This window comes from Felis catus, chromosome A2 (assembly GCF_018350175.1).
Source record: "Felis catus isolate Fca126 chromosome A2, F.catus_Fca126_mat1.0, whole genome shotgun sequence".
In the NCBI taxonomy this organism is placed as follows: domain Eukaryota; kingdom Metazoa; phylum Chordata; class Mammalia; order Carnivora; family Felidae; genus Felis; species Felis catus.
In genome coordinates, this window is record NC_058369.1 from 147,442,393 (window position 1) to 147,464,755 (window position 22,363).

The 22,363-nt window shown below is 49.3% G+C and overlaps 1 protein-coding gene across 1 annotated transcript in view; it reads right to left on the reverse strand.

Annotated features, from left to right (window-relative positions):
* Positions 1-3,883: 3,883 nt before the first annotated feature.
* PODXL (podocalyxin like) overlaps positions 3,884-22,363 on the reverse strand; it is a 53,756-nt gene continuing 35,276 nt past the window's right edge. Inside the window, exons 2-8 of the mRNA XM_003983072.5 lie at positions 15,312-15,965; positions 12,417-12,784; positions 12,057-12,128; positions 9,739-9,886; positions 9,439-9,500; positions 9,022-9,189; positions 3,884-8,002 (exon numbers count right to left, since the gene is read on the reverse strand). Coding sequence (XP_003983121.3) covers positions 7,805-8,002; positions 9,022-9,189; positions 9,439-9,500; positions 9,739-9,886; positions 12,057-12,128; positions 12,417-12,784; positions 15,312-15,965 — 1,670 coding nt within the window. The 3' untranslated portion in view covers positions 3,884-7,804. The remainder of the gene's footprint in view (positions 8,003-9,021; positions 9,190-9,438; positions 9,501-9,738; positions 9,887-12,056; positions 12,129-12,416; positions 12,785-15,311; positions 15,966-22,363) is intronic.

A 22,363-nucleotide genomic window follows, 5' to 3' on the forward strand; every position in this document is an offset into this window, starting at 1 on the left:
CCTCATGATCCTCTTTGGTTTATCTTATTTTTGCCCAGTCTGTATGGACTCGTAGGGGTTTTTTCTCTTCTTTTTTTAGTACAAGTAGTTTTCTGATCCCAGGTTTGGTGAATGTGTTAACACTGCTTTGTGAATAAACGAGTGATCTGCTGAACGGTTGCAATTGTAGAATTCTGTTGTATGTAATGTACATATGGAGAAAGAATGTATTTTGTTCATTTTCTTAATAAAAAGTTATATATGGACACTACAAAATGGTTCTTGTGTTTGTTGAAACTACCTTTGAAGTCAACTTTTTAAAATGTTTACATACTTTTCATATGTTGTATTTTTCCCTCAAAAAGCTGAGTTTTGTTCAGGCTTCCAAAGATAAAAATGATACACACCATAGAAGGGCCTTTTGGTGTTTTCCTTTGAGACAGTGCTGAAGTAAAGAAGTTCTGATGGATCTCACAAAGTTTCCTGGAGAAGTTTCCATTTTGAAAGAATACTGGTAAGTTATTTCATAAGATGGTGTCTTTTATGTCCCATTGCTGACCAGCCCTGTTTGATCTGTTTTGTAAATTGGACTTGTGTTTCCCAGGTTTCCTTTAAGGGAGACATACCTGTATAGTTTAAGAACTAGAAGAAAATTGATTGTAGAAAAGACAGGGAAGAGAGAGTTGGAGCTGTTGCAAAGTTTTGAAAAATTCTAGATCCCTGTCCCTGATGAAGGGGAAAGAACTTTAAGGACTGAACCTTTGAAAAAATAAACCCAGATAGGCCAAACAAAGATAATGAGTTCTGGGGGCGCCTGGGTGGCTCAGTCGGTTGAGCATCCGACTGCAGCTCGGGTCATGATCTCACGGTGCGTGAGTTCAAGCCCCATGTCGGACTCTGTGCTGACAGCGCAGAGCCTAGAGCCTGCTTCCAGTTCTGTGTCTCCCTCTCTCTCTCTCTCTGCCCCTCCCCCACTCATGCTCTCTGTCAAAAATAAACGTTTTTTAAAAATTTTAAAAAATAATGAGTTCTCCAGAAGGATTCAACAGGACCTCCTTTTGACCCTTTTCTTCTCCTGGTCTCATTTACATTCTCAGGTGTCCGATCCTGTATTCTGCAGTGCGTGTTACTTGTCAGCTTTGTTCAAAATGGGGATTATGTTTTCTCAATCCATAAACCAAATAATGTGTCTTGCTACGTAGCTTTCATTTCTAGAGTGTGCTTTGATTGATTTGAACATGACTCATAAGTAAACATTTTTGTTTTTAAAACAGAAAAACATGATGTATGGTGTTAAGGTAAGACATTGACCTTTCCAGGGGCGCCTGGGTGGTTCATTCAGTTAAGCGTCTGAGTCTTGGTTTGGGCTCAGGTCATGGTCTCAGGTTTTGTGAGTTGGTTTCAGCCCCACACTGGGTTCCATGCTGACAGTGCAGAGCCTGCTTGGGATTCTCTCTCTCTGCTCCTCCCCCGCTCACTCTCTCTCAAAATAAACTTAAAAAAAAAAAAAAAAAACTCTTAAAAATACTTAAAAAAATTGGCCTTTCCTTGGTTAATCCTCCAGAGAATTAACTCAAAAGGATCAAAATGTGGGACACTACCCCCTCTCCCTTGACAGATTTTGTCCTCTGGTGGGAAGACAGCAAATAAGCCAAGAGGACTTTATGGTGAACAGTTGAGATGGCGGCTGCTCACACAGCAAGTGTGGGGACCCACAGGAGCTGGATGTGCCCCCTCGAGAGCCTCTGCTCACCCAGGGACTATCCAGCGCCAGCAGGGAAATGGCCACGTGTGCTCACGTTCCCGAGTGTGAGTCAACCGTGGAAATTGAGAAAATATTTTCCTCATTAATGAGGGCAACATGAGGCACCACCAGTCCTCCAGATTCTGAAGGTATGAGTGGGAACACAAACCGCGGGCCCTCCTGAAGCCCACGTCAGTCCCGGCTTGGGCTTAAGTACCAGCTGGTTAGGTTTTTTCTTTAGCACCACATATGCAACGTCTTTTGCCTTTTAATGTCTCGGAAGAAAAATAAGAGTTGAAGTCTGGCTTTCTGTTGCATAGGGAATGCGGGACAGTAGCACACGATGCCTGAAACTCCTATCCTTCTTACTCTGAAACTTCTGATGTTCGCAGAGGACTTTCCTCCCCACGGCAAAGCAAAGGCAGTTACATCCTTTCCAGAAAGGTTATTACAGGGAAGAGAGGGAAGCTATAGGTTGAGGCAGCCCGTGCACTGCTGTGCCAGTAGGTTTTGATAGTTGGCAAATCCCAAGCAGGGAGATGAGGGCACTCGGCAAGACGTATAGCACACCTCATACAGCTGCCCTCTGAGCTCAGGCCCCAGGATGGGTGGCCCAGGGCAGAGTCCGGAATCCTAGGTTTATGTCCAGATCCAGCAGGAACTTCTGTGTAGCACTGGGCAGTCTCAAGCCTTCTTCTAGAAGTCTCAAGCCATCTTCTAAGTAAATGTTGGTGGCAGATCCTGTTAGCTAGAATCCCACTGATTTTTTTTTGAATCTGTAAAATGCCAAGGTCTTTGAAAAATACTATCTCAGTATTTATCACGTGCTAATTATAGTACTAGTCCTATTTTTACTTTTTTCCCTTAGGGTACAGAAGAAAGCTTGGGGGATGGGGGACAGGGGACGTGCCAGTGACAGAGGCCTAGTGCATTAGGACTACTGAGTGACTGCTTCTTGGTTGGCAGGGCAGGGAGCAGGGTGAATGACCTCTTCAGGAAGAGAATGGAGCCACAGAGCCTCAGGCCTCAGGTCTAATTTGTGGCCAACGATAAACTGTGAGTCATTCTGTTCTTAGAACAGTGTGCCTCAAGCATGGCCAAGGGGCCTGCCCGAGTTCCTGGTATTTGTATTCTTTTCTGTATTCTTGGCCCACTCTTGAAGTTAACCTCAAAATACCCCTGGCCCAACTCGGGCCCACAGTTAAGAGTGTTAACCGGCTTTCAGAACTCCCCTATAGAAGCAAAATCATATTGTTAATGCATTCTAGAAATGTACTTGTTGCTGGAACCCCGGCATTGATGTGAATGGGAAAAGAATGTAAGACTGAAGAGAAACAATACAGCTTCAAGGCCTCACACTAACCCCTTAAATAGCTGTGTCATCTCAGAAGCCTTCATCTCTGTACCTAAATTCTACCTATTGGTAGAGAAGCGCCCATTCCTAAACAAGAAACGTAAAAATGTTTTGTAAACTGTAAGATGCCAGGCAAAGAGAAGAGATGGTTGTGTAGCAGTGTGAACGTGGACCCAGTCATCTGACCATTTCTCTTCGGAAGTTGGGAGAGACAGTTTTCCCCTTCCAGTGAGGAATGTATAGGGAGATGGTACCACCCCAGGAGAGGAAGAGAATCAGGATGGGTTTTGAGTGCTCCCTTTCCTGAACATTCTTCATCTTCACTAACATCTCTGTAGACAAGGAACAAGGGGGAGGCTTCTTGGGATAAGTAAACCCTTTTGTGAGCAGTAACAGGACCAGGAGGGAACTTTATTTCTTTATATTTTTAATTTGTCTCCACACCAGTGTTTCACACCTGACCAGGGCTCAAGGATGTTTAGTGGTGGGTGATTCATAATTGTATCTGAGGCGGAAGTGGAAGAAAGGAAGAAGGTAGACCACTGATAAAAGCGTGAGGGAAAATTCCGTCATGATCGCTCCAACAACCCAAGATAATCTGGGGAACCGTCATCACCTCCAGGATCCCCTTTCTTTGAGCTTCCCGCTTTCTCTTTTGCTCTCTGCACCCCCACAGTTCGGCCATATAGCAGACGAGCTGAGGGCGCTGCACTCCCCGGAACGCCTCACGTCCGCGGCGCTTGAGACAGGAGCCTCACGCACAGGGTAAGAACACAAGCCAATCAGTCAAGTCCAACCAACAGGGCTTGAACCAGCTTATACAAAAGCACTTTAATTGACAGTATACAATTTTCCAAAATATAGTTTTGTAAGAAAATGGCAATAATTAAGTATAGTCTTTACAAACAAGTTTCTCAGTAAATTCCAGTGTACTTCAGACCCCTGTCCATGAAGACACATGCTCCCCCAGTCTCCTGGGCAAACTGTTTGACATTCACTAATTTAAAAAAAAAAAAAAAAAAAAAAAAAAAAAAAAAAAAAAAAAAAAAAGACACATCAAATAGTAATTCCCTCCCTTCCACTCAGTAGTGGGTTCTCCCCAACCTGAGCCAATCAGCTAGCGAATGATGGAAAATACGCCATCGCTTTCCTCTTGCCCCCTCTGCCTTCCCCTACCTTTCTCCCTTTAAGCCTCAGCCCTACTAGAAGATCCATGTCAAAGCTCACCCAAAACTGACAGAAAAGCATACCGTTCAAGTCTGAGGCCTAAGTAACTCAGAGGAAGAGACCAGTATGTTTCCCACTGCTGTCCTCACGCCCTCCCTAGGCTTCCTGCAGGGTAAGATTTGAGAAGGGCATTCTGTGTCATTTTGGTGCCTGTCCTTAATTTCCGGATTCCTTCTAAGGCCCACGGCACCGGTGTTTTAATCCTGTTTCTGTCACTAACCATGTGTTTGGCCAAGTCACTTTATCTTTCTGCCCTTCAGTGTCTTTTTCTGGAAGAACAAAACAAAGCTTGGACTAGGTGTCTAAAAGCCTCTCCCTAAGACTAGAGTATCACTTTCTAACCAGTGCATATTGACTCCAAGCCTGTGATAGACTAGGACTTGGCTGGGGAGGGGGTGAGGACCAGATTTAAAAACAAAGATGCCTGATCTGTAAGACAAATACTTTGTCATCAGCTTGTCTTCCATTTCGTTTTTTTCATTAAGGAAAAAAACAAAACAAAACTTGTCATTTCTAGTGAAATAGACATTTACATTCCTGTTTTAGAGGGGGGGGGGAAGCCACCTCACTTAACTAACAAATGTTTTTACAAAGGATACTCACTTAAAGCAGTGCAGGGTGGATTAACATGTGGCTGTTGTATTTACATTATCAAAAAGTATGTATCAGCTTGGACTAGTTTTTCCAAGTTTCTCCAGTATGTTGCCAAAAAGGTTAAAGCTCAAGAAGTGGTTTAAATAAACTTTCTGCCAGCTTTCCTTCTCAAGAGGGGGCAAAAGAAGAATCTGGTGTCTAGACCAGCTTCAACCCGTGTTCTGTCCTACGATGCAAAGCATGTTCTGTACCTCCTTCAGAAGCAGTCACTCCTTGTTCACAGGAGAGCGTGCTTCCTGCTGGGTTCCGTCCAGTCATCAGCCGTGGTTTCTGGCCTTTTACGCAGCTTACGGAAACCAGTTTGCCACCGATGTAAAGTTTATCATCTTTCTGTGGCACAGCCTGTTGAAAGTCATGCTGAGTTCCTGGTGTTCCTCTTCTTTCTTCTCAGCCCCAGCATCTGACTTATCAGACAGCATTTAGAACTCAATGCAGACGTGGGATGAAGATGACCTTTGCACATGCGTGGCTGTATGGCCCTTGACCTAGAGGTCTAGTGACAAGAGCAAGGCCAGGCAAGGTACTGGATTCTGAAGTTGCCCTAAAAGGCCAGCGTAACCCAATCTGGATGCACCAAAAGGAACATGTGAACCAGCCCGAAGCTTCCCAAGATTCCCCTTGGACAGAACTACAGTCATCTCTCTTGACCAAGTATATAATTTTTACTCTAGTCCTTGCCGGACATCATCTCTCCCTAAGAGCCTTTGGGAGTTATAGCCTTTGATCTATTTGTGGAGGCATATTTGCTGTCTCTGTCTGAATGCCTGGCTGGTAAAATGTGACCCAGAATCAGCAAAAGAGTAGTAATCCAGTCTGGCCTCTTCCACAGAAACCCAATGGGTGGAAAGAACTGAATGTTGGGCAGGAAGGAAGCAAACATCTTTTCCCAGTGTAACAAGATTTCTTCTGTTTTTCCCCCAAACGAGCATTGTTATCCATCCTGCTGACCTCCAAATGCTGGAGGATCTAGGCAAATGCTTTTGGTTCCTTGTTAGCTTAGCATCTCTCTAGCTCTTGGAAACTCACTGGAGGCCCCACCTGAACCCCTGGCCTTTCTTTTCCCCTAAGATATCAAAGGCCAAAGGTTATGAAGAAAGAATCAAGGCAGCCAGGGAAGAACAGAGATCTTCCCTCGCTAAACTCCTTCAAAATAAGCTGTCCTAAAGCAGGCCACCTATTTCATCAAGACTATCAGAGCCTGGGCCTCCAGTTTCTGAGGTTCTGGCTTCTTGCTCTGATATTACCATTTTCACTCTCTGAAGCAGTTCTGCCCATCTTCCTAGGTGTCAGGAAAGTTACACCCAGGAACAAGAGACAGTGGGCAAAGTTCCACACTGGATTTCTTCTTCCCAGAAAACCAGATTAAACTACACTCTGCCCAGTCCTCAGGTGCCTTCTGCTTGGGAACTGACCGCTGAGCTTTCTCTAAACCCTCCATGGTGCTGTTTCCCTGAGATGCCACCAGAACCACAGAACTGGGTAGCCCTGCTAAGGATATAGAGAAGGGGACACGGCAAGGGACACGACAAGGGCCAACTCCATGCCGGAACAGTGAGAGGTCACCGGGAACCCCACAGGCCCCCCGAAGCTGCCCCTGTGCACCTTAAGATGTATCACGCTTTCTAGACCTTTCTTGCCCTATGACACAGGAGAACCAGAAATCGGTGAGATCGGTTAACTGAAAAGTCCCCCAATGGCTGGAGCTTTGGCTTTGGGCAGTGGAGGGCTGGACTAAAACACAAATACAACAAAATTCTCAGCAACTTGAAAAGTCCCTGAGTTTCCTATGGAACAGAGAGTAAAGCCCATCCTTCCTGTCAATCGATTGTCTCCTAAGACACCTCTCCGTGGACTGGGCTCCGGGAAAGTCTGCCCCACAGCTGTCTGTCACTCTTGCTGGACCTAGCTTGGGTCTTCACCCCACTGGCTGAGCAGTGAACAACAAAATAGATGCACTTGGCCTTCATCGCTGCTGCAAATTTTACTTCCCAGTGGGAGTAGGAAGCCAAGCAGTTTCCTGGGGAGCCCCTTCAAGGAGGCCCTGGGTGCTGGGCCAGGACCCATCCTCACCTGCCGGTGGATCCCTGACCTCGCTCACACTGTTGTCTGGTGTGGGTCGAGTCCCACTCAGTCCCACTAGGCAAATGCAAGGAAGCCAGAATCCAGGACCAGGGACTCAAAATCATCAATGACCTGTGTGAGTCCCAGGGGTCCTTGGGACAGAGTGGGGATACAGAGTGAAGGAAGGGGGAGGCAAAAAGGGGATGGAACACTGGCAGGCGAGGCTGGGGACAGGAGATGGACAGCTTGGACCCGTACTTTCAAGGAATCAGATTCCCCTGAGACAGGATCTGGCCCCGCTGCCCCTTCCATCCAGCCGGGAGCAGATCGGAGGGGAGGGCACGGGGGGGTGGTGACAGCAGTGGGGTGGGGTGGCAGTGCACACCGGCCCGGAAAAGGGAATTTTTGTGGTCATCCTGACTCTGCCGCCAGGGGCTGTGTGAGCTGGACCTTATACCCCTGTCAGGCCTTGGTCTCCACGTATGTGGGATGAAGGGATCCTACTAGACGGTCACGTGAGTGAGCTCCCTCTCGCCTTCCAGCAGTACTGAGCTCAGGCACTAGTGGGTTATCTTACAAGACAGATCTAGACAGAATGTGACTTGTTCAGTCTGAAAAGGGGAAATTAAGGCCCCGTGGGGATTGGGAGGAGGGAGCCACCAAGTCTCCTTCCCCTGCCAGTCTCTCCCTCAGCTGGGAAGGATGTTCCTCCCCTGTCCCAATGGCACTTGAGGTGGCTCAGTCTGGAGCGCTGTGGCACTGTCGGAGGCCACCCGCAGACCTGATTAGAGGTGTGTGTCTTCCTCCTCGTCCAGGTCATCCTTGGTCAGGTTGTCTAGGGGGACGATCCAGCTGTCCCCCAGCTCCCCATTAAGGTTGACCACCTTTTTCTCCTGCATCTCTGAGGAGGTCTCCATCACTTCCAGTGTGGGATTGTCATGGTAACCATTCTCCACTGTCTGCAGCTCCTCCGTTAGTCGTTGCTAGGGCAGAGAAGATGACCCAAGAAGAAAGGGTAATGTTTAGGGGCTATAGCCTTAATATTACACATTAGCCCCACAATCCAGGAACCTCAGTTTGGCTAACGTGCGCAGTAAGTGCTCCTGGAGATCATCGTGGCTACTGGCCTTGCCCAGCATCCTAGAATTCCCAGCTCACTTGACCTTTCCCCTACTGGCAAATCCAGGAAGGCAAGCGGAAACGGACTCTGTTCTGCAGAGTCCTCTGATCGCTCTCCTCCATTCCTTCCCTCCAAACCTTACTCTCCAGGCACCTGCCTCACCCCACCCATTGTACTGAATCAGGAAGGGCTGGAAATGACTTTCATCAGGCCGGGTGACCCAGGACCTCTCCAAGCCCCGGCAAGACGGGTGCAGCGCGACCTACAGCCGTCTCGGCCACAGACAGGAGCCACCTGGAGCCCGTGCTCTTCTCTCGTCTTTACCCGAGGTACAACCTGGGTCACACGGTCGAGTCACCTGGGAAGCTTTGAACAAACATTCAGATCCAGATTGTCTCAACTGGCCTGTGAGGAGGCCGGCATGCGAATTTCTCTAACTGGCCCCATAGCGTGCAGCCAGGGTTGAGGACTACGTGTCTGGGTGGGGCCGTCATGAGGGGAATCTGACGAAGGCGGGTAAAAGAGCCTCCTGTCAGACGTCAGACACGTGGGCCTAGGTCCACTTCTTTCAGGGAACCCTCAGCAGCTCCGCAAGGTGACCGTTCTCCCCACGTGCAGATGAGAAACCTGGAGCTTAGAGGTTCCAGGAAGTGCCCATGGCCACGTGGGTAACAGGCAGAGCCGGGGCTTTACCCCAAGTCTGGACTCCGCGGCCGCGATCCTCCCTTCCCCCGCGTGATTCTTTCATTTCCCTGTAACTTTGCAGTTCCTGTAAGGGAGGGTCTCTGCCTGTCCGAAAGGGTTCCTCTAATATGGGGGTGACGGGGTGAAGTCATCTGGTGAACTGGCCTGCTTCCCTGGCGAGGGGAGTGAAGTCCTCACCTGGTCTTTCCTCTGGGAGAGGCGCTGGTGGCAGCAGCCATAGAGGGCAGCGACGAGGAGCAGGAAGGAGGCCATACAGACGATGGTGATGATGAGGGGCATGCTGAACCGGTCCTCCGTCTCTTCGGGTGGCCCTTGGTCCCCAAGCTTCATGTTACTGACTCCCACCTGCCAGGAAGGAGGAGGTTATGTGGCAGAAAACGGAACGTGGGTCACTCCCGGTCAGTTACGATCTCTTCTGCTTGGCGTTTGCTGGGGGACCTATTCCGTCACCGGCTGTCCCCTCTCTAATCCTCCCGTCTTCCAGCTGCTCGCAAGCGGGAGGTCCCTCTACAGCGAGAAGCGCTGCGGAGCAGAGTAACTGTAGACTTCCGAGGGACAGGCTTCCGCCCCAGCACACGGGAGGAGCCCGCTTACCTCTTGCAGCTCGTCCCATTTGTCTTTCAGCAACTCATACGCGTCCCTGGGCAGGAGGTTTGCTGTGGGGAGAAGAGACGTTTCTAGTGGTCCAGCTCAGAGTGATGTGCTAGGGATGGACACAGGGCCCCAAGAGGACACGCTGTACCTCAGTCTCCTGGGTGCTGTCTCTCTTGGCGCGACCCTTCTTAGGGTACTGAGGAAGGACCAGCCCTGACCCATCCTCGTGGCTCCTAAGCTGTCACCCCCTGCCCCGTTCCCACCCCCCTTAGGCCTCAGCACCCCCTCCCCTCAACTCACTCTGGATAGCGATTTCTTTGATTGCCACTGCCTGGGTCTCGGGAATAGGTGCCAGCCGTATGTGGCACCGATCTTGAGGTGGGTTGAAGGTGGCTTTTGCTGCTCTGCACAGTAGTGTGACCAGTTTGTCATCCGAAAAGTTCGTCTCCTATTGCAGGGAGACCACAAGTGATTCCTCAAAGATCAGAACAACAGCCTAGGTTTTGGGGGCTGCCCGTCGGACCCAAGGTCTGGAGAATGCATTTGCCTGGTGTGGACCTATTTCTCTATTCCCTCAACTGGGACCACTTGCAGGCCCGGAAGGAGTCAGAGGTTAGGTGCCGAGCTGGGCCAGTCCCTGCCTTCCCTGACTCATGCGAATCTCCTCCCCGGGTCCCCTCACCCTGTTTATCTTGTCTGTGGCTGACCAATACCTTTCACCTCACTACTCCCTTTCTCTCTCAGAGTTCTTCAGGGGTCATGACCTGATGCCCTTATCATTGCTCTAGAAGGAACTGTGGAGGTCCTTCCCAGCAACCACTGCCACCCCTCCCTACCCCCAGCCCCCAGCCAGTGGGGAAGACTCCAGCCCTCTCTCAACCTTCCAGGCATTGATGCCCAGTTCAAAGACCTCAGGAGGGGAAGCCCCAGCTCTCAGCCCAAGGACATCTATCCCAAAGTTGAAAGATGCACGCCCTTCCCTAAACTAAGATTCTGTCCATGAAGCCATAAACAGGCTGACAGGGAAAAAGGCAAGGCCATCACTGAACAGGGCACGGTGGGAGATCTTGAAGAGGCACACGGAGACATCTTGGAAGGAAGCCCTGTATCTCTAAACAGACAGAGCATGGCTGACATGGCTTTAGGGCTGAAGGTGAGGAAGCAAAGTGTGGGCAGCTTTTACCAGGTCCTGCCATGTCATCTAGAGGCACACCAAGCTGGCGTTTCTCTGACCTGATTTCGGAATGAGGTATGGAGATGGATAAAGAAAAGGACTCTTGGGGCGCCTGGGTGGCTCAGTCGGTTAAGCCTCCGACTTCAGCTCAGGTCACGATCTCACAGTCCGTGAGTTTGAGCCCCGCGTCGGGCTCTGTGCTGACCGCTCAGAGCCTGGAGCCTGCTTCAGATTCTGTGTCTCCCTCTCTCTCTGACCCTCCCCTGTTCATGCTCTGTCTCTCTCTGTCTCAAAAATAAATAAACGTTAAAAAAAGAAAAGGACTCTTGGTATGGCTCACCTCAGGACCCCCACAAACCATCCCTAGGTTTCTACCTGGGATTTCCTAGGCTTCCCAATCCCTCAGCCTCACACCAGGTAGGGATCCAGGGCTTCCAACCCTCCTTTTACAGCACACGGGGGGGAAAAATGCTTCTCCCAGCCAATCATACAACCTGGCAAGTTTTAGCAAAAAAGAGAGCCTGAGGAGAATGGCTGGGCACGCATCAGTGGGATTCCTGCCTTGTCCAATAACCCAAGGCCAGGGCAGCACCGCTCCCTTTCAAACTCCAGTCTAAATGCATGCTCTGTAAAATTCACTTGGAAAATCCCAGCAAAACGAACACCCAAAAGAAAATGACTGGAAAAATACAGGTGGTATTAAAATGTTGTAAACCCACCTTCTCCTCTTCTAGACAGCCTGTCTTAATTCTAGGGGGTGTTTGCAAAAACAGTCACTGACCAGGAGAGGGCAGCAGTGAGCCACCCATCAGCTGCACTCCCAGGTGCCAGCAGAAGGGAGCAGCCATCTGGGCTGGTAGGACACGCCCCTTCATGAAAATGGAGTCATGCGCAAGCTGACACCCCCACCCCAGCACACACACACCACCCTGAGTGCTGGCAATGGCTCCCTGATGCTTCGGAACGGACTGCTCAGACCAGAGGGAGATTATCTCCTTGCTGTTCAACCACTGAGGCCATCAGATTAATACATGGGCCAGCAAATATAAAACCACAGACTATGAGAGCAGGAAAAGTTAGGCAGGCGGACTGAGCCTCTGAAGACCAAAGAGATCAATTTAATTAAATCACAGCCTGAGCGAAAGGCAAACAGGAACTAGGACTGAGGTCTCCAGACTCTGAGAACATGTGAACAATTACACAGTGCGAGTCCAGGAGACCTGGGTACTTCTTCTGGCCTGACAGCAGCCCCATGGGACTTGACTTAGAGGAATCTGAACTTCACTTTGTCCCTCTGTAAGCTGGAAGGGGCCACTTCCCACTAGGAAAAAAACAAGGGCAGGAAAAGGAACACACCATTCCCTTCTACCTTCTCTGACCCTGCCGCTAAACCACAGTTTGGGGGTGTAGTTCAGGGTGCAGCCTGGATTAGCAGGGTACTCACACAGGGGCTGGTTTTCGTGAAGTTCAGGATGAGCATCCTCTCGGTTTGATTTTCGGGATGTCCGCACTGTATCTAGAAGAAGCCACTGAGATTCAGATTCTGGCTCAGCCTGGCAGGGTCTCATCACTAATTCCTCCCTCCCTCTCTCCCTCCCCCTGAGTGGGTGACACAAAGGAAGGAGTTTCTGGCAAGCTGGGCTGGCCAGTTACAGAGCCAGGTGTGTGCCTGGCTGTCCGGCAAAGCGAGGCAGAGGGGGTGGATGGCTGCCTACTTCTAACAGTCCTCGCCAGGGGCCCTGGGCTATAAGGAAGACTAGAAATACCTCTTAGAGCCCCCTCCCATCTGAGTCTGGTCTCTTACCTGTCCCACCGCTGCTGGCAGCACCCCATCATCCCTATGAGTCAAGGCAGGAGAAGATGTGCTGGAGACTTGGGGGGTAGTTGGAGCCAAGTGAGTGCCAAAGCTTCCAGGTCCCATAACAGTAGATGTGGCCACAGGTCCCGACGAAGAGGAAGAGGTCCCAGGGACGGAGGAAGAGATCCCAGGGATGGAAGAAGAGGTCCCAGTGATGGAGGAAGAGGTCCCAGTGTCGGAGGAAGAGGTCCCAGCGGCGGAGGAAGAGGTCCCAGCGGCGGAGGAAGAGGTCCCAGTGATGGAGGAAGAGGTCCCAGGGACAGCTGGCACCTTGCTGGAGTGCTCATGATTTCCTTGTGAGGCAACAAATGATGCTGTAATTGGAAAGCAAATGCTATGAGAAAAGATGAGTGGGAGGCACCTGGCTGGCTCAGTCCGAAGAGTGTGCAACTCTTGATTGCGGGGTCGTGAGTTCAAGTCCCACGTTGAGTGTAGGGATTACTAAAATTAATAAAACTTTTTTTAAAAGTAAAAAATATAAGTGGAACCTTTAAGAGGACAGTCTTTCTTGTTCTTAGCTCCCTAAGGTTCTTTGATCTTATCTCCCACCTAGACTACAAGCTGGAGTAATGAGCAAGGCTGGGAGGAAGAAGTAAACACCTGAACTCCATTCTCATAACATAGTCCAGGATGGGTGAGGCCTCATAAAAGCAGTCACAATGGCAATGGTGTCAGCAGCAACAGCTAATACTAGACGAGGACTTACTCCATCTGAGGGACCGTACTGAGTGTTTCCGAGTTACTTTCTTAGTTAATCCTCACCACGCCCTACGAAGAAGGTACCATAATTAACCTATTTTATAAATAAAGAAACTGAGTGGCGCCTGGGTGGCTCAGGTGGTTAAGTGTCCGACTTCGGCTCAGGTCATGATCTCACTGCTGGTGGGTTTGAGCCCCATGTTGGGCTCTGTGCTGGCAGCTCAGAGCCTGGAGCCTGCTTCGGATTCTGTCTCCCTCTTTCTCTCTCTGCCCCACCCCTGCTCACACTCTCTCTCTCAAAAATAAATAAACATTTAAAAAAACTCAGGGGTGCCTAGATGGCTCAGTTGGACGCCCAACACTTGATTTCGGGTCAGGTTATGATCTCGCGATTTTGTGGGTTTGAGCCCCACATGGGGCTCTGTGCCGACACTGTGGAGCCTGCTTGGGATTCCTTGGGATTCTTCTCTCCTGTCTCTACCCCTCCCCTGCCCTCTAAGTAAAAATGAAAAAAAATGTTTTAACAAAGACAGGAAGAAGGAAGGGGAGGGGAGGGGAGGGGAGGGGAGGGGAGGGGAGGGGAGGGGAGGGGAGGGGAGGGAAGGGAGAAAACTGAGGGTCAGAGGGGCTTGATGATTTGCCCAAGGTCACAGTGTTAAGAAATGGCACAATACGGGGCATGCGGGTGGTTCAGTTGGTTAAGTGACTGACTCGCGGTTTCCGCTCAGGTCATGATTGCAGTTTATGTGTTCGAGCCTATGCCAGGCTCCACGCTGCCAGTGCAAAGTCTTCTTGGAATTCTCTGTCTCTCTCTCTCTACCCCTCCCGTTTGCTCTCTCTCTCTCTCTCTCTCCCGAAATAAAGAAGTAAACTTAAAAAAAGAAGACGACACAACAGGGAGACACAACAGGGGCGTGAATCCCGGCGCCCCTAACTCAGAGCCCTTGCTCTTAACAGCAGGACAGCACCACCACAGTGGCAACAGCAGCGTACATCCCGATTCCCGAGGAAGTTCTGGACAATGCAGACCCTCAGGTTCACACCTAGAAGTTCTGATTCAATAGATCTGCTATGGGTCATGATCTTGAGGCTCATGATCCATCAGTGAGTTTTAAAATTTACTTACTGGGTTAAGATCAGCACTTTTATTTTTTTTTTTAATTTTTTTTAACGTTTATTTATTTTTGAGACAGAGAGAGAGGCAGAGCATGAAGGGGGGAGGGGCAGAGAGAGGGAGACACAGAATCCGAAGCAGGCTCCAGGCTCTGAGCCGTCAGCCCAGAGCCTGACGCGGGGCTCGAACTCACGGACCGCGAGATCGTGACCTGAGCCGAAGTCGGACGCTTAACCGACTGAGCCACCCAGGCGCCCCAAGATCAGCACTTTTAAAAAGGAACAAAGGAATGGGATGGAGTAGAAAATGATTAGGACGTATCCCATACAGCAAGAATAAGCCCTGATACGTGAAACTTTTGTTATCAGTTACATGTGTTGTTATACGTGTGTTACATTTTCGTGTCCCAGATCGTGGTGTAAAATTAAAATGTATTTCCTACTGTAAATGCTATCAAACACATGTGAGGAACACTGTTCTGGAGTCCTGCTTTTTCTTTTTTCTTTCTTTTTTTTTTCATGTTTGTTTTATTTTTGAGAGAGACAGAGTGTGAGTGGGGGAGGGGCAGAGAGCGAGCGAGACACAGAATCCAAAGCAGGCTCCAGGCTCTGAGCTGTCAGCACAGACCCCAATGCGGGGCTCAACCCCACGAACCGTGAAATCATGACCTGAGCCGAAGTCGGACGTTTAACAGACTGAGTCTCCCAGGCGCCGCTGTTCTGAACTACTTTCAATGCTCCCTCCACCCTGCAACCAACCGCCCAAGTCTTACCCATGAATAGACTGTTGGCTTGTTTATGCGCTCAACCGAGCAGGCCAAAACCCCGAGCTCTCATCAGAACAACACAGCATTGTTAGCCTCTGCTTGTCATTGAAGGGGACCCCAGGCCTGAATGAAGGTGGTGTAGTCACAGTGTGTAACCCTCAGCATGAATTCTATCTTCCAGCTGAGCAACTGTATAGAATATAAGCATTCAGAAGTTTCTTCCTGCTGGGGTGGGCGGGGGGGTAGGGAGCACATCACTTACTTGGCGTGATAGGCGCCCCGTGTAATGTGGAGTCGGAACTGGTCTTGGTGCCTAAAGTACTTGAAGCCGTAGAGACTTTGTCTGGTGCCCCCGGGGGCTTCAAAGTAGCAGTCGCAGCTGGTTGGTGAGGGCTTGCTGGGGTGGTCGTGGAAGAAGCAGGTGTGGCGCGGGTGGGGCTAACCAGTGGCAGCAGAGGCCCCGTGCCCTGCGTGGTCGTATGGTCAGTGGGAACGCTGGTGCTGCTCTGGGCTCCAGATCCGGCTGGCTGGCTCTGTGTGGTGTCGGGCTTCACGGACTTACTGGTTGGTGGATCAGGAGCTGTCGGGGGGTTGGTTAACACCCCCTCTTTGTTACTGGGAGTGGCAACTGTGTCTTTCTGCGTCGGGGCTAGAGACGGGGCGGCGGGTGAGTTGCCGGGTGCCGTAGATGGGCTTTTGGTGACCACAGCTGACGTGGTGGATGACGGCTTCCTTTCCTCAGGAGTTGGTGGAACCGTGGTCGTCGTGGTCATCATGGCCGTCGTCGTCTTTGTGTTTTCAACTGGACTTTCACCACCGTGTGCTGATGCTGCGTTGGAGTTGCTTGAGTTTATATGTTGTACTGCGGTCTTTGTATGTTCTACTGTGGTCTTTGAGCCAGTAGTGGTCGGGACTGCTGTTTACAAAGACAACACAGAAAGAAGTTAGGGCATCAGCTGCAAGTGTTCCTCTCCACACTCCTCCAAGTCTTCCCGGGGATCCAGAGGCCTTGCTGCCATCCCTGCCATGTGCCTTGGCTGAAGGCCTGGGTCCTCCACGTACCCAGATTTGCTGAAGTTTAAGAAACCTCTAAGCACAACAAGAGTGAAGCAGAGGAAGTCCAGGGAAATTCTGCAGAAGAGAAAGACCGGGCCACTTAATCACCCTGCACGGGGAGGCCTGCGGAGCCGCGCACGTGCCCTTCCTGTTTTCACTGTGCCGCCACAGAGCCAAGGTCCCCTCCTCCTCCCTCTCCCCAGCTCGCAGGCACATGAGCCTCCGGAAGGTTCCGCAGACTCATGCCTCCTGAACTGCCTTGTTGTGGGCATGGCAAGAGAGATGTGCCTCCGTTCTCATGGAAGTATAATCTAGGAGAAACTGACAATAGTGACATTACACAAATGGCCGTCTAAGAATAGTTGTGAGACGCGCAAGGAAGAGAACGACGGACCGTCTGACTCTGTTCTGCGAGGCAGCTTGCCCCTACCAGGAGGTCAGGGAGGGAAGGCCTGGTGAATCTTACTCTTCTGTTTAACATATTATTCATTAAGGGAACTGTGGCGTGTGGGCCCCAGGACACACGGTGAAGAAAACACACATAATCCATACCCTCGGGGAGCTTACGTTCTGGTGGACAGAATTTAACGATAAACAAGTGGCCAGAACAAACACCAAATTCTGGGGGCGCCTGGGTGGCTCAGTTGGTTAAGCATCCGTCCCTTGCTTTCGGCTCAGGTCACGGTCTCGTGGTTTCTGAGTTCGAACCCTGCATTGGGCTCTGTGCTGACAGCACAGAGCCTGCCTGGGATTCTATTTCCCCCTCTCTCTGCCCCTCCCCTGGTCTCTCACTCTCTCAAATTAAAAAAAAAAAAAGCCATCAAATTCTGGAGAATCTATGGAAGAAGTGAGCAAGGAAATGGTGCAGAGAACAGAGATAGAGGCTGTTTAGGTAGAGAGGTGAGGAGGGAGTGCCTCGACAGCTCGGCAGGCGGGGGGGGGGGGGGGATGGAGCATGCGACTCTTGATCTGGGGGTTGTGGATTCGAGCCCCACATGAGGTATAAAGATTCCTTAAAAAAAAAAAAAAAGTGACGAAAGCCATCTCAGATGCCCATTTTGCTAAGACTTGAAGGATGACAAGGAGAAAACTGTGTGGAAAACAGAAGGCAGAAGAACAGAACCTTCAAAGGCCCCAAAGCAGGGGCGAAAGGTAAGAGGAGATGTGAGCGGGGGTTAGTGACTCAGGGGGTCAGGGAGCAGGGTCCAGAAAATCAGGGCCTTACAGGGACGCCTGGGAGGCTCAGTCGGTTGGGCGTCCGACTTCCATTCAGGTCATGATCTCGTGATTCGTTGAGATAGAGCCCCATGTGGGCTCTGTGCTGACAGCTCAGAGCCTGGAGCCTGCTTCAGAGTCTGTCTCCCCCTCTCTCTCTACCCCTCCCCTGCTCACGCTCTGTCTCTCTCCTCTCTCTCAATAAATAAATGTTAAAAAAAAAAAATGTAAAGAAAATCAGGGCCATACAAGTAAAGGGCCAGTAACTTATTGTCCAAAGCATTAATTTTTGAGAATAAAAGGAGGCTCTCTTGGATCGTGTGGGTGGCTTGGTCAGCTGAGCATCCGACTCTTCATATCAGCTCAAGTCATGATCTCCCAGTTCGTGAGATCGTGGCTCACGAGTGCTGCGTGTGGAGCCTGCTTGAGATTCTCCCTCCCTCTCTCCTCTGCCCCCTCCCTGCTCAAGCATGTGCTCTCTCTCTCACTCGCTCTCTCTCAAAATAAACAAACACTTAAAAAAAAAAACAAAAGGGAAGAGTCTTGATCACCCTGCTTAGAAACCAAAATAAAGATTTTGGATTTTATTCTAAGTGCAAAATGAAGCCACGGAAGGTTGTAAGCAAAGAAGAAGGAAAAGGAAACACACTTGCTACTTCGAGGGCTGTGGACTGGAAGGGAGAGTGAGCGGAAGCGGGGAGAAAAAGGCCAGGACGGTAATCCAGACAGAATGGATAACAGTCTGCTGTACAAAGTTACTCGCAGTGGCGATGAAAAGAGGATGGTTCAACACTGTATTATGGAGGCACCTGGCTGGCCCAGTCGGTAGAGCATGTGACTCTTGATCTCAGGGCCAGGAGTTCAAGTGCTGCATTGGGGCTAGAGTTTACATTAAGAAAAAAGACTAGGGACTCCTGGGTGGCTCAGTCAGTTAAGTGTCCGACTTCGGCTCAGGTCATGATCTCACAGTTCATGAGTTTGAGCCTTGCACCGGGATCTGTGCTGACAGCTCAGAGCCTGGAGCCTGCTTCCGATTCTATGTCTCCCTCTCTCTCTCTGCCCCCCTCCCTGACTCATTCTCTCTCTCATGCTCTTAAAAAGTAATGAAACATTTTTCAAAATTTAAGAAAAAGGATCATATTTTGGAAAAGAAATCCAGAAGAAGGGAACCCAGGATTGTTTCTGGTTTTCTGTTTGGAGAAGGGAGAGAGTGGTGGGAAGGGTAGTAGTGGATCTTTACCATTCTTTGTAGCCAAATCTATGCCATTTCTCTGAGTTCGGGGAACTCCCCACATAATAAAAGTTTGATGGTGGCAGGATTTGTCTCCTATTATAGATGCTGAAAATGCCAAATACTTCCTTTTCCATCCCTCCTTATGACTGGAGCACGAGCACGTATGTGCTAAGCCATCCTTAGTGAACTAGGCACTTCCAGCCCAGCCAGTGAGCGAGTGAAGAGGCAGCAGCCTGCAGGGAGGGCTGAGAGCAGTTAACAGTGACATCATGCTCAAGTGCAAGCAGCAGACGTGATGCTAGAGTGAGTGTCCACAGCCAAACTGCAGCCACTAGTGCTTGGCACTGGTCAGCAGGACCACTTCTGTAGCCTAACTTGGGTGCTATTAAAAGCAGCCCTAAGGGCGCCTGGGTGGCTCAGTCGGTTGAGCGTCCGACTTCAGCTCGGGCCGTGATCTCACAGTTCATGGGTTTGAGCCCCGAGTCGAGCTCTGTGCTGACAGCTCGGAGCCTGGAGCCTGCTTCCGATTCTGTGTCTCCCTCTCTCTCTCTCTCTGCCCCTCCCCCACTCACATTCTGTCTCTCCCTCTCTCTCAAAAATAATTTTAAAAAATTTTATAATAAAAATCAGTAAGTAAACATTGAGAAAAAAAAAATAAGTGAAAAAAAAGTAGTTGTAAATGTGGTCTCCAGCAATCCCAGTTCCTCCCCAAGCTACACAGGAACCCACCGTATCTTACACATGCGCGTGCACACGCACACGGACCCAACTGTGCTGCTGAAAAGCAGAAATTTGTATCAGAAGTGGTTGCAGGCAAGAGGACTTCAAGGATTGGTTATTGGGTCTACTTGGGGCTTAAGGGAGAATCCTGCAAGTATGAGGGGACGTGACTCTAGTATCGTGTGGCATCCTGTGGAGAAGCAGCTACCTTATCCCGTCATCTAGAATGAAGTGCCCATGAAGGGCACACATAAAAGGGCGTGTTGAAAATCAAAGTGCCATTATGGTTCGCCAGCGCTTCTTCCTTCACAGTCATAAAATAACGGTGCTTCTTATCATTGATCATGTCATGGTACTTTTTTGGCAAAAGAGCTGAGATTGTTGAAGGGAATATAAGCATATTTGAGGAACTAAGGGACGTGGGATAGGGTGGTTGCTTCTTACTGTGGTGAGTAGCTTAAGATGGGGTTTCTTCACCCGAGAACTACTGACATTTTGGGCAGGATATTTATTTGTTATAGGAGGGTATCCTATGCATGACAGGATATTTAACAACATCTCTGGTATCTATCCACCAGATGCAAGTAACATATACACACATCCCTCCCCAGCTGTGACAGCTAAAAATATCTTTAGATATTGCCACATGGACCCTGGGAGAGACAAAAATCACTACCAGTGAAAACTGGCTTAAAGAAGGAGAATTAACAGGGGTGCCTGGCTGGCTCAGTCGGTAGACCCCGTGACTCTTGATCTTGGGGGTTCTGAGTTCAAGCCTTACAGCAGGCATAGAGCTTGCTTACTTAAAAGAAAAGAAAAGAAAAGAAAGAGAAGCTGTAATTCCTAAATCCTCCTACGAAAGCACAGACTGAAATTTCTGAGGCTACAGTAAAGGAATCTCTTATTGTTTGCAGCTGAAGAACAGAGAAGACCAAAAGACAAATGTGAAAGTTTGATCCCACGAGTTGCCAAATTACAACGTTAGTTTCTTTTTTTTTAATGTTTTATGTATTTGAGAGAGAGAGAGACACAGACAGACAGACACACACACAGTACGAGCAGGGGAGGGGCAGAGACCGAGGGAGACACAGAATCTGAGGCAGGCTCCAGGCTCTGAGCTGTCAGCACAGAGACCTAAGCGGAGCTCGAACTCATGAACAGCGACATCATGACCTGAGCTGAAACCGGACGTTTAACCGATTGAGGCACCCAGTGCCCCAATGTTAGTGTAATTCTTCACCAAGTCTCTTAGGTGAAAATAGGGCCTTGACAATTGAAATGGCGACATAGGAGAGGATGCAGATGAGTCACAGTTTCCATTAAGTCTCAATCTGCAGGGCACCTGGGTGGCTCAGTTAAGCGTCCGACATCAGCTCAGGTCATGATCTCACAGTTTGTGGGTTCGAGCCCCTCATCTGGCTCTCTGACAGCTCAGAGCCTGGAGCCTGCTTCAGACTCTATGTCTCGCTCTCTCTCTCTGCCCCAAACCCGCTTGAGCGCTGTCTCTCAAAAATAAATAAAATGTTACAAAAAAAAAATTTTTTTTTCTAAGTCTCAATCTGGAATGGTGCTCACCTGCCTATACTCAACTGCTATTCTGTTTGATGATGCAGTTCCCACCTTGCCTGAAAACTCGTAAAGAGGCTCACGTGAGCTCACGGACACAGAAAGCCACATTTCCTCATCGTCTCTAGGACTCTTCACTTTTTCCAAACCTGTAACGACAGTCAGACTCCAGTATGCTCCAGAAAGACAAATACAGAGTCTGGCCCAGGAGAAGGCTTACACCCTAAGAAATACCTATAATAACCCTAGCAAGTGTGTCTGGTTATATGACAGGAGGGTGCTAGATCAAGGAGGGATCATCATATCAGGCTGAATCGGTCGTTATGGGTACGCGTATCAGAGATTTGGGGTTCAATATGCTGACCTAAAGCAGCTGGGTTCTCATCGTTTTCTTAGTTGGTGAACCGAAAGCTGCACTCAACGTTAGTCCACACTAAATAAAGTTAAGTTGCCAGAAATTCCCTGGAATAACGAATAGGAAGAAATCCAAAACCTCAGAGAGACACAAGGGGTAGAATGGTTTATCGTGGATAATCTGCTCCCTCACACTTTTGTTTTCCGGAGAGTTCTGAGTTCAAATGACACTTGTTTCACCAAGGCTTTGAGAAATACTGTGTTCCATGAGTTCTAAGACGCACATCTTTTCATGCCTGTGAAATGCGGATGCATTATAAGTTATTACAGGTCAAACTTTGACAGTGTTTTTTTTTTCTAAGTAGTTCGTAAAGTAATAGTGTGTCTTATCATTGATGGTGCCTTAGATTTGATTAAATTGGGGATATTGTTGAGGAGACTAATAGCATATTCTAAGAGACTGGTGTGGCTGTTTTTCATTGGCCGGGAATGCTCATAGGAGATAATACTGATTTCAGTGGGCATGGAAGCCAGGTTCTTCGGGTAGTAGGGGGAAGAGTAGGATTTCATTTCTCGGAACAAAGGTGGGTACAATACCATAATGGACAGCCGGATCAGCATGCTAATCGGAATAATCTAACTAAAGGGACCTGGGACCGGGGCTAACTATCATGTGGTCTTTTAGGGGCCGCCCACTAACATCCCCCCCTCAAGGCTCAGCAAACAGAGGCCTGTGTCAAATCTCCACGGTAGAGAACACAGTCAGCCACTCACCCAGTTCACAGAACTGAATCTTTCCACAGACTCTGGTTACCTTGAATGAAGTGTGTATTCATTTCCCAAGGCTGCTGTATCAAATGACCACAAACTGGGTGGCTTAACCATAAATGTATTCTCTCGTGGCTTTGGAGGCTAGAAATCCAAAATCGGCAGGGCCACACTCCCTTCTGAAGGACTCAGGAAGCATCTCCCTTTGCTTCTTTGTGGATTCCTTGGCTTATAGTTATATCCCTCCAATTTATGGCCCCAGCATCACATGGCCTTCCTCCCTGTGTGTCTGGCCTTTTATAAGGACACTAGTCGTGGATTTAGGGCTCACCCGAATCTAGTATGACCTAATCCAGTATGATCTTAACTTGATTATATCTGCAGAGACCCTGTTTCCAAAT